At 36.3% G+C, this 10963-nt stretch overlaps 3 protein-coding genes across 8 annotated transcripts; 2 read left to right on the top strand and 1 right to left on the bottom strand.

Annotated features, from left to right (window-relative positions):
* Nucleotides 1–39: 39 nt before the first annotated feature.
* LOC115441180 (3-oxoacyl-[acyl-carrier-protein] reductase FabG) lies at nucleotides 40–1108 on the bottom strand. The gene has a single exon (XM_030165852.2). The coding sequence runs from the start codon at nucleotides 946–948 to the stop codon at nucleotides 184–186; it is 765 nt and encodes a 254-aa protein (XP_030021712.1). The 5' UTR covers nucleotides 949–1108; the 3' UTR covers nucleotides 40–183.
* Nucleotides 1109–1360: 252 nt separating this feature from the next.
* On the top strand, nucleotides 1361–3726 carry LOC115441132 (tubulin alpha-1 chain-like). Of its 5 annotated transcripts, none has more exons than XM_030165784.2 (5): nucleotides 1361–1570; nucleotides 1745–1955; nucleotides 2036–2508; nucleotides 2989–3345; nucleotides 3427–3726. In XM_030165784.2, exons 2-5 carry the CDS (start codon nucleotides 1928–1930, stop codon nucleotides 3682–3684), a joined length of 1116 nt encoding a protein of 371 aa, XP_030021644.1. In that variant the 5' UTR covers nucleotides 1361–1570; nucleotides 1745–1927; the 3' UTR covers nucleotides 3685–3726. The 5 variants fall into 5 exon arrangements, with proteins under 5 accessions (XP_030021644.1, XP_030021652.1, XP_030021625.1 ...); XM_030165792.2 differs by having other exon boundaries at nucleotides 1540–1673; nucleotides 1752–1955; XM_030165765.2 differs by having other exon boundaries at nucleotides 1540–1680; nucleotides 1752–1955.
* Nucleotides 3727–4018: 292 nt separating this feature from the next.
* LOC115441154 (cytochrome c oxidase assembly protein COX15 homolog) lies at nucleotides 4019–10724 on the top strand. 2 transcript variants are annotated; one of them, XM_030165805.2, is made up of 8 exons: nucleotides 4019–4247; nucleotides 4856–5022; nucleotides 6105–6237; nucleotides 7589–7721; nucleotides 8067–8253; nucleotides 8480–8741; nucleotides 8981–9249; nucleotides 9525–10724. In XM_030165805.2, the coding sequence occupies exons 2-8, from the start codon at nucleotides 4858–4860 to the stop codon at nucleotides 9663–9665; spliced, it is 1290 nt and encodes a 429-aa protein (XP_030021665.1). In that variant the 5' UTR covers nucleotides 4019–4247; nucleotides 4856–4857; the 3' UTR covers nucleotides 9666–10724. The 2 variants fall into 2 exon arrangements, with proteins under 2 accessions (XP_030021665.1, XP_030021675.1); XM_030165815.2 differs by having other exon boundaries at nucleotides 4060–4251.
* The last annotated feature ends 239 nt before the right edge of the window (nucleotides 10725–10963 follow it).

The following is a 10963-nucleotide window of genomic DNA, read 5'->3' as shown; positions in this document are numbered from 1 at the left end:
AAATTATAATACATATAACTTTTTAAAATAAATGCAGCATTGCAAACAATATAAATTTATTAAAAAATATTGAACACCATTATAAAATGCTTTTAAATGACGTGTGATAAATTTGTAAAATATTCTCCTTATCCACTAATATAACAAAATAATAAGGCACACATTTACATAACAATTAATCCCTTAGCGAGGGCACATGGCATGACGGCCACCATCAACTGGCACACTGGCACCTGTGATGTTACTTGCCAAGTCACTGGCAAGGAACGCAATAGTAGCAGCAACCTCATCAGGCTTGCCGGGACGACCAAGAGCATGTGTCTCCTTTGTCCTTTCCAAGAAAGCAGCATATTGCTCCTCACTCAACCCACCGCGGCGCTGCAACTCGGTCAGAATCACTCCAGGGTTGACACAGTTTACTCGCACACCTTTAGGAGCTAATTCTAAAGCTACACATCTAGTTAACTGGTCCACTGATGCCTTGGAAATGTTGTACGCGAGGACACCGGGGAAAGACCGTATGCCATTCACACTGGACACATTGACGATGTTACCCTTCGTTTTTAAGAGATGAGGCACAGCCAACATCGTGAGATAGTATATTGACCGGACGTTAGTGTTCATCAGGCGGTCATACTGCGCAAGAGAGGTGTTCTCGATGGTCCCGGTCTCAATAATACCTGCGTTATTGACCAACACGTCGAGCTGGCCATAATGATCCACCGTGTTCTTGATAATGTTCTCGATGTCATGCTCCTTTGTCAAATCCGCAGCAATTGAGAAGGTAGCGGTCGACTTCTCACAGTCTTTGCTCACTTTCTGCAGGTTCTCGACGTTTCTTCCAGTCAAGGAGAGCTTGGCGCCGAGTTTTGATAAAAATACCGCCGTGGCGGCTCCAATGCCGGAACTGGCGCCGGTAACAATCACTACTTTTCCAGCGAAATTCATTTTGTTTGTCAGGATAAGCGACTAGCACTATTAAAAGACCTCCTGTTGTGAGCGAATCACGTAAATCAGACTATCTTATCACGAAGTAATTATGTAATTTTTAAATAAATCAAATAAAGTAAAGCACCCACTTGTTTACTTCTAAAAATAAGTTTGTTCGACGTTTTGTGCAAGTGACGTTTTATTCTTATTGAAACGAGTTTATTATTAACTCGTGTTATTGGTTGATTTGAAAATAGATACGAATTACAGCTAATCAGTAAACAAACCAAAAAAAATCTTTTTCATTGAAAACAAACCATTTGTTTTTAAATATTTCAGGGTCAAAAGATCATACGGCCTTGACTTACTATTATCATCAAAATAAAGAACACCTTAGGTAGAAGGTAGATTCTTAAAAAAATATTATGATAAGGTTTAAGATTCTGAAAATATTCTCAAAAGTCATTGTGCGCAAAAAATATTATATTATTTATATGAAAGAATTTACCCTAATATCACCGAAATCATGTACATACAGTCTTCAAAGATAGATTTTATGGGTATATTTAGGCTTCCTACATAAATGTATTATGTAATTTTTTTTTTCATCAAGTTTGACAATTGATCTGACAACTTTTGAGTAAGTAAAAATCAACAAATAACCATGTAGAAAATTATATAAAAAATATCGTATTTGGAAAGAGTTTCGAAATTTTCAGTGTATCGTTTATAAAATGACTATTGTAAGGTGTAAGTCAAACGTATAATTTACGAATAGGTCTCTATCAAAACATTTACCACTAAATTATTTCAGAAAGAAGTAATTCACATACATATCGGCCAAGCGGGAGTTCAAGTCGCCAATGCCTGCTGGGAGTTATACTGTCTTGAACATGGTATTCGACCTGACGGTATACAGGCATTTTCTGATAATGACACAAGTTGTAGCGCGTTCTTTAGTGAGACAGGCGCTGGAAAGGTTGTTCCACGAGTTGTTATGATCGATCTAGAACCAACTCCCATTGGTAAAGGCAGTTGCTAATATATTTTTATGACTTAGATGGCTTGGCTGTGAATATAAGTACATGTGCATTCTTCGTTGTAGACGAGATTCGTACAGGAGCCTACCACCACTTATTTCACCCCACATCGTTGCTAACTGGTAAAGAAGATGCAGCTAGTAACTTCGCTCGTGGTTATTTTGGTGTCGGTCGCGAGATGATAGATTTAGCCCTGAATCGCATACGAATTGCTGCCGAAGACTGTCACTGTCTCCAGGGTTTTATCATATTCAGATCATTTGGTGGAGGCACAGGGTCTGGCTTTACAGCGCTCTTGCTCGAAGGACTCGTCAGAGACTACGGAAAGTTGTCGAAAATAGAATTTGCAATATATCCCTCGCCAAAAATATCGCCTATTATCGTCGAGCCTTATAATGCAGTGCTAACTTCGCATACTTGCATGAATACAGAAGATGTGTGCTTTATTTTTGATAACGAAGCATTGTATGACATCCTTGCCAGACTATTAGATGTGCCCAGGCCAACTTATACCAATTTAAATCGACTTATAGCCCAGGTACAAAAATTATTTAATTAACTGGAAATTATTTACTGTCTGTTTATTTCTACGTAACCCATTTCAAATTGAGTATATTATTTACAAATTAAGGTGGTAGCTCAAGGTCCATTTTCATACATTTTGTTTCGGCTTTAATCTGGGTAACTAAACAAGTATTGGCAAGTAAAGAATTTAAATTCACGTCTAGTTAGTGATTAGTTCTCGCAGTTGAAAGAAAAACGTAAAAATAATTAATAATCATGGATATTTCGGCCTTTAAAATTTCGTCATATTAAATTTTAAAGGCCGAAATATCCATGATTATTAATTATTTTACATTTTCAAAACTAATCACTAACTAGACGTGAATTTAAATTCTTTACTTGCCAATACTTGTTTAGTTACCCAGATTAAAGCCGAAACAAAATGTATGAAAATGGACCTTGAGCTACCACCTTAAATAAGATTAATTATAATAGATCAGCGATTTATTCACAGGTGGTTTCGTGCATGACAGCCTCTATGAGATTTGAAGGTTCACTAAATGTTGAATTAGTAGAGTTCAGGACCAATCTAATACCATATCCAAGGATTCATTTCCCTTTAGTCACTTTTGCACCATTCGTTAGTGCTTCAAAGGCTTATCACGAAACAATGAGTACGCAGCAACTGATGATGTCCTGTTTTGAGCCTGCTAATCAGATGGTAAAATGTGATCCTAGACAAGGATACTACATGTCATGTTGTTTGTTGTTCCGTGGAGATGTGAATCCAAATGATATCAACTCGTGCATTAATCAAATCAAAAGTATGAGGGCAATAAAATTTGTTTCGTGGTCACCTACTGGATTTAAGGTATCTACTTAAATATAATATATATAAACTTGATGGTTTTCTTAGACTTCTTTAATGTATCAATTATTTCCCTTTTACCAGATTGGAATAAATTATCAACCACCTATGACTGTGCCGGGTGGCGATCTAGCCGCGTTGCAAAGAGCAGTTGTTATGGTGTCAAATAGTTCTGCAGTAAGAGTAGCTTGGGAACGAATATGCAAGAAGTTCTCTCTAATGTACGCAAAACGTGCTTTTGTCCACCATTACGTCGGAGAAGGCTTAGAAGAGGGAGAATTTAAAAACGCAGTACACAATATTAAGGCATTGTCGAATGATTACAGAGAAATTGAAGACTGAAGTATTTCTCGCGTAATAAATTGTGTGGAAATGTTTTCGCAATTTTATTTCTTTTTACAATAAATTTGGTGTCACTTTTTTTTCATAATAAGTAAATCATCCTATTTACTTCCTTCCTAGCATACCTATTATAATTTTCTTTTGTGTGCGTCCGTGCAATTCAAGCAATTTTATACAACCGTTCTTGATGAATTTCAATATTTCCATGAACTTTTTTTACCCGAATTAGTATGAAACATACACGTGCGAGATATGGCTGTATAAATTACCGTTTCTTTATATGACAACAGAAAAAAATATACTCGCATTTCAGATCTGGGTAAATTGAGCTTCTTATTGGTCAGGGCTTGTTGTCACTGACAGTTAACACTTTACAGCTGTCGTCTGTCACAGTGAACTGTCTAGTGGTTGACATCTGTTGTCAGTTTATTGAATATCAGAAAATTGATATCAGTATTTTTAATTTTCTCAGTATCACCTATACCGCGATAAAAACAAGTGGAATTTTGATTAAATATCGATTACAATTCCTTGATGCATTGAGTGTTCTATAGCAGTATCCAGTAAGTATGTTGCATTTTACGACACATTTCTTTTTGCGACCTCTGCACGTTTTATTAAGTCTTGCACATAATGTGCGCTAAATATGAAATGTACTCTTTTTGGATAGTTATATAGATCAATTATTATGTCGATTGTATATTTGCTTATTCATAACCTGGCAAAATGTATAAGAACAACTATAACCTGTTCTGTTTATTTTGTAATCTGTAAGGTATTTTACATAATATTTCATACACCCAAGAAATAAAAAGTTTACATGTAGTTATAATGGAATAAATATCTCCATAATAAATTTTAAACCCATTGTGAGTGTATTTGTTTTTGTTTAATTTGCATGCTTTTTTTATGCTAAATATTATCAAACTATCACCGGTACAAATTTATCAGTGAATTAAAAGTAGGGCATAGGTGGACTTTGAGATATCAGATAAAATTATTATACGTCCAAAGCCCTTATAATTGAGGGGTCCACTGGTTATGTGGTAAGCATACAACTGATGCAATATTTAAAAAAAGTAATTTGAGTAAGGTGGACCTCACACTGGGCCAAAGATATTAAGAAGACAATTTAGCAGAACTGAAATGTTACTATTATAATATTTTCCAGTTATGTGGAGTGTGACACAGCTATGTCGATGCACTCAGTCTCTAAGAATGGTGCAGAGTACTCTGGTCTCTGGGACCAGGAATAGCTTCAACACAGTGTCACACAGACAGCTCATCACACCTGCCAGATATAATGCATACAAAGCAAACAGCTCCAAAGGATTTAGAGTGAGTGTTTTACATAATTAAGTATATCTATATAGTTTTTTGGTACACTTCACACACCTACGAAATTCCTATAGAGAACTTCTCTGGTGTGCAGGTTTTCTCACAATGTTTTTCTTTACCGTTAAAGCGAGCGATAATTCATAAAGAATACACACATAATTTTTTAGAAGTCACAGTTGTGTGCCCTTGAGATTTGAATCTACAAACATTCCATTTTCTACCAATCCGCACGAGGCCAGCGTGGTAGACGAAGGCCTAATCCCTCTCAGTAGTAGCGGAGACCCGTGCCCAACAGTGGGACAGTATATAATACAGGGCTGATATATAATAATAATACCAGGGCTGATATTATTATATATTATTATAGTTTTTTATGGGACAATGTACCAATTGTACAATACTGTTTCATTCTTTTGTGGATATTGCTGATGCTAAGAATTTGGTATCTGACTGAATATCACTGTACTAGGTACAAACACTGCTATAGTGTCTATAAGTGGTTTTACGGATAAAGGATAATTATTTCTCAATATCAATGCTATTTGGTGGTAGAATTAAAATTTAATTGGTATTTGATACCTTTACCATTTGACTCTTGCATGCTACAAATCTATCCAGAATTTTGAAATTTGAGGAGCAAATATATAAACAATTGTAGAAATGTAAATTATTGTATTTGTATAACTAGCTTTTGTTTGTGGCTCCATCCAGGTAAAAAAGTTTTTCCAGGATAAAAGTACCAGCCCAGTCGAAAGTTTAGTCTACACCAGAGATGCCAAAACTTTATTGGTTAATGTGCCATTATTTATAACATACAATGAATAGGCCTATAAAATGCCAGGCTCATCCCTTTCTAGTAATATCTTTTTTCATACCCAACTTTATTTTTGCAATCATAAGCATTATCACCAGGAGGTTTTAAAAAGATTACATTCCGCAACATGTGTTTTTATTATTATTATTATTGGCGTGGCCGAATTAGTTTGTCCACTGCTGGTACGAGTGCGATCGCTTCGCCATCCCTGACCTACACTTTGCTCACACAATTCACTCCAGTACCTAATGTGCCTGTTTATTTCCAGATAAGCAACTTCATAAAGTCAAATGGCATCATTGTGCGTTTCTGCTCAGCTGCACCCAAACCAAAGTCATCTAAAGCGGTGGGGTACTGGCTGCTTGGTTGCAGTGGGATGGTGTTCACAGCTGTGGTGCTAGGTATGGTTGCCGGTTACTTGCTACTGCTCTACAGCATTTACTATATTGTCAACTTGATACTGACCTCGACCAATGGGAGTAAATAATGAGGAATTATGAAGGTACAAATTTTAGGATCAGAGAAGTTGGAAGATTTTGATATTACATTAACATTCGAAATTGTTATAGTGAGGTATGATTAAAGTCTATTTAAATTTTAGCTTAAGTATAACTTTTACATGAAAAATTTGCCTTATACAATACGATAGAGAACTGTAAGAATCTATGAAATCAGGCAAAAAAAGGTGTTTCGAAAAAACAAAACTATGCCAATAATAAAAGACTAAAGTTCATGACTCATTTAAATTAATAAAAGCTTTGCATGCAAGAATGAACCACTCAGGATAATATTAAAGAAAAACATAAGTGGACTTATCCACATTAGAATAATAATAATATTTATCTTTATTAGCTATTTGTGAATGTTGTGGTAAATGATTATTCCAAACAATTAATCCCATTCTGAGAATCCTTTCCTGAGCCATAAGGGCTATTCTTTATTCTTAAAATGGAGTTATGAGGGCGAAGATGCAGGTAAAAGCTATATATATTATAGCAACATTTTGAACTATAAATAAATTTATTGGTTATGAATCTCTCTAACATTCCTCGAAGTAATTAATATCATTCTTGCTCGCAGCTTGCTATTTGTGTACTCTTGAGACCTTATTTTAGTTATTTTTTGATGAGCCAGTTTAAAGTACAATGTTAGTGAGATTTTGTTGATCAAAGCATAGGTCTCTTTAGTTTAAGTTTATATTAAATTATATTGTTAGTGTTGCATTGTTAGTGTTTTGTATGAACTTGTGTAAATGTATGTAATATTTTGTGTTCATGTTTCTAAGGTATCAAAACTATTGTTTTGAAATAAATGTTTAATAGCCAAATTGTGTTTTATTTTATTTTATTTTAAAGTAATGAATTTGAGTAATATTAATGCACAGTTTCTACTGCCTTATCTTTCTCACTACGCAGCTCATGCTAAAGGAGTTCAAGATATTGTATACTTAAAATCTGCTATTCAACTTTTGCAAAATGAACATTAAATGCATCAGAAATACATATATTTACACAAATTCTCTAAGAGTTATGAAATAATACATGAATGCATATGAAGGAATTTGAATCAGCTACACTACTACTATTTAATTTTTTTTATATATGCCGGTAAGTATTTCAAGTACAGGGAGGCAGAGAAAAGTTATTTGTGTAATTATAGGTTTAAGATATTTATTCGATTTGCTATCAACTTATTCGAATGTATTGCGTATGTTTTTATTGTTTATAAATAATTTAGTGTAATGTTGCGCAGGCGGCGTTACCCGTCTGACAGAGTCAGGCTTGTCAATGGTGACGTGGAAACTCCTCGGCGAGAAGATGCCGAGAACCGAAGAGGAATGGCAGCACGAGTTCGAAAAATATCAACAGTACCCCGAGTTCAAATAGTATGTATACCTTCGCAATGTCTATTTCGGAAAACAGAGGCGTCAGTATGTATAGGCTGTGGTATAAAGAGGGTATCAATAATAATTCACATAAAAGAAATATGATTTGTAGCTTATGAATAAAGTTATAAAAAGAAATTAAATCTTTGATTTTTAAGAATTTTTTAGAATAGCGTTTCTAAAATATCAATATATCTTTGCGATATAAGTATAAAATAATGATTGTTGATATAGTATACTTTTATTCTACAACATGAATGTATATTTTAGTTAATAATTTAAAGAAAAATAGATAAAATAAATTTTGATTATACTTCCCACCACATTGAGTATTTTTTGTCGCAGCAAAAACCAGCATATCACTTTATCAGAGTTCAAGTGGATCTGGTTCATGGAGTACGCGCACCGCATGTGGGGCCGCGCCATCGGGGCCGTCGTGTTCCTCCCTGCCGCCTTCTTTTGGGCCAGGGGGTATCTGGACAGGGGAATGAAGATACGTGTGGGAGCGTACTGCGCGCTGGTGGCCGCACAGGTATAGCATAGAATGGTAGATAAGCAAATGGATCACTTTTTATATGATACTAGAAGAATCATGGATGAATTATCAACCTTAAAAAAAAAATAAGAAGAGCTTATTATTGCAAAGCAAAACTCGAGATTTCTTTAGTTTTATAAAATTTTACAGCCGCTGTTGACTCTTTACCGTCAGTTTGCTAATTTTACTAAATACGGTTTAACATTAAAATGTTATTTTGTAGGGTCTAATGGGCTGGTACATGGTGAAGTCCGGCTTGGAGGACCGTTTCCAAGGCCCGTCGGACGTGCCGCGCGTGTCGCAGTACCGGCTGGCGGCTCACCTGTCGCTGGCCTTCGTGTTGTACTCGGGGCTGCTGGCGGGCGCGCTGCGGGTGCTGCGCCCCCTGCCCGCCGCCGCCGCCTACCAGCGGCTCAAGGGGCTCGCGTCTGTCACGGCCTTCGCGCACACTGTCAAGGCCATGGCGTTCTTCACGGCAGTGTCTGGTGAGTGCTTTAGATTTAAATTAAATCAGGACTAATTCCATTGTCGCGCCTTGTACACATTGCTAGTGTATTGCCAAAATCGGTTGGTTAGATGAATGGTTAGATAGGCGGAAAGTAGTCCGTAGCCAAAATAACGTCAATAACGACATTCTTACTGCTGGAAAAGAACTATCCGCACTTGATGTGTGGATAAACCACGTGGACCGCAATATACATTATAATATTTTTTTTCATTCCAGGAGCATTTGTAGCGGGCCTCGATGCCGGCCTTGTGTACAATTCGTTCCCGAAAATGGGTGACCATTGGATACCGGACGATATCCTGGAATTCTCGCCGAAATTGCGCAACTTCACCGAGAATCCCACCACAGTGCAGTTTGACCACCGCGTGCTGGGCACTACCACCCTCATCGCTGCCACAACGCTGTGGCTGCTGGCCAGGAAGAAACCGCTGTCTCCGATGGCCAGGAGGGTTGTGAATGGAGTTGGAGCTATGGCCTGGTTGCAGGTATGTGTATTATATATACCAAATTCTATAATGTTTGATCTAAATAAGCTGTTTACCATGTGACGTTAAAACATCGAATTATTGTAGAGCTTTGCCTTACAGCTGGCTCCAGTCTATAGTACACGCTTTACCTTAGTCACAAACCCTGTTTTAAATTTTATTTAATGTACAACTGAATGCAGCATCATTAGACAAGCAAGGATGCTTGGCACTTACTAGATTTTAGTATAACAGTTGGCAAGGTTTCTAATTGCAATATTTTTTGGATATTGCAGGTAACTCTCGGCATCTTGACCCTGCTGCACTACGTGCCGACTCCCCTGGCCGCGAGCCATCAGTCAGGCTCCCTGGTGTTGCTCACCCTGGCCATATGGCTCACCCACGAGATCAAGCTGCTCAAATACATACCCAAATAACTATAATCTGTATGTATTCTCTATGATAGTTAAATTGCACCGTTTTGTAACGAACAGTCGTATTTGTGCATGACACAAAATGTTGGAAATAATTTATTCATCTAATTTTCCGTTATTTGTAGTAATTCACCACGTCGTCGGTGTACAACTTTTATATTTTGGACTATATTACACATAATATTATAGTGTAATGAGACGATTTTTACCCTGGCACGGGCAAACGAGATTACTAAATTACATTATATTAAATAAAAATCCAGGTCCTCAGCGATGTACTAGTAATGTCTGTTTCAAAGCTAGTGAGAAATATTGTCATAGAGAATTACAGTGCAGTGATGGAAGTGTTCCTAAGACTTATTAGTTTTTATATTATGACAATAGCTGAAAGTCTGTTTACCAAGTTCAAGTAAACAATTATCGCAAGTCAAAAACGTAATGTAGCGCGTCATTTGACGCTCCACAAGCCTAATGTTGCTCAACAAGTGATGAGACGGTTGTAATGTGCCTGTAGTGATCAGAATAACGCGCGCTGCAGATTTTTCGTGTGGAATATGACGTGAAATAAATTAACTGATTATTTAAATACCACGTTAATAACACACAATATGGTATCAGACCAGGGCCATTATTCTGTATGATAGTGTAAACGCGTATCGCGGCCGTGTCATGTTATCTTCGAGAAATGTGCGTGGAATAGTATTCTGTAAGCCAAATTTCTATAGTCCTAAACATGATGCGTTGTGTTACGTGCTTGTTACACACTATCAAAATAACGTGCGGGATAGAGAATAAGGCCCCAGTTTGATTTATATACAGGATGTTTTCAGAAAGTAGGTTTAAAATATAAGACCTATTTATTTACTCGAACTTGTTAATTAGATTTGACTTTGTTTATATACGTATTCTGTTAATAAGATGCAAGCGGCAAGAACTTTCAGTTTAACTATGTTTATCAGTATTTTAAGTTATTCCAGTATGCATTGATGGGAATTTTTGCATTCAATACGCAGTTGTAAACAGTCAATTTTGATATAAGATTAAATGTTCAGTATGGTTACATTTTTGTTTTTTATTCAATACATACAGAAAATTAATAAATGAAATCGCATTTTATCAATGAAAATAATAAAAACCTTCAGGCTTTATACTAAATTGTATCTGAGCATTCCTTATCCATGATTGGTTACTGGCTGACCATCAGTAAGTTTTATTTTATTTCTTTTATTTTCAATTCTAAGTGATTTCATTTCACCTAAAGTAAAGAGGAACTGAAGCCCAATCCTTATGTACCAAGTATC

This window comes from Manduca sexta, chromosome 19, assembly GCF_014839805.1.
Source record: "Manduca sexta isolate Smith_Timp_Sample1 chromosome 19, JHU_Msex_v1.0, whole genome shotgun sequence".
Taxonomy (NCBI): Eukaryota; Metazoa; Arthropoda; class Insecta; order Lepidoptera; family Sphingidae; genus Manduca; species Manduca sexta.
The sequence above is the reverse complement of the archived record's forward strand: the minus strand, read 5'-3'. Positions and strand labels throughout refer to the sequence as shown.

Excerpts from the sequence above, each read along its gene's own strand:
- LOC115441180 (XM_030165852.2), bottom strand. The coding sequence starts at position 948 with ATGAATTTCGCTGGAAAAGTAGTGATTGTTACCGGCGCCAGTTCCGGC.
- LOC115441154 (XM_030165805.2), top strand. The coding sequence starts at position 4,858 with ATGTGGAGTGTGACACAGCTATGTCGATGCACTCAGTCTCTAAGAATG. Across the intron at positions 7,722-8,066 it reads CAGTACCCCGAGTTCAAATA|CAAAAACCAGCATATCACTT; the intron begins GTATGTATACCT and ends TTTTTGTCGCAG. Across the intron at positions 8,742-8,980 it reads GTTCTTCACGGCAGTGTCTG|GAGCATTTGTAGCGGGCCTC; the intron begins GTGAGTGCTTTA and ends TTTTCATTCCAG.
- LOC115441132 (XM_030165765.2), top strand. Across the intron at positions 1,956-2,035 it reads TCTAGAACCAACTCCCATTG|ACGAGATTCGTACAGGAGCC; the intron begins GTAAAGGCAGTT and ends TCTTCGTTGTAG. Across the intron at positions 2,509-2,988 it reads TAAATCGACTTATAGCCCAG|GTGGTTTCGTGCATGACAGC; the intron begins GTACAAAAATTA and ends ATTTATTCACAG.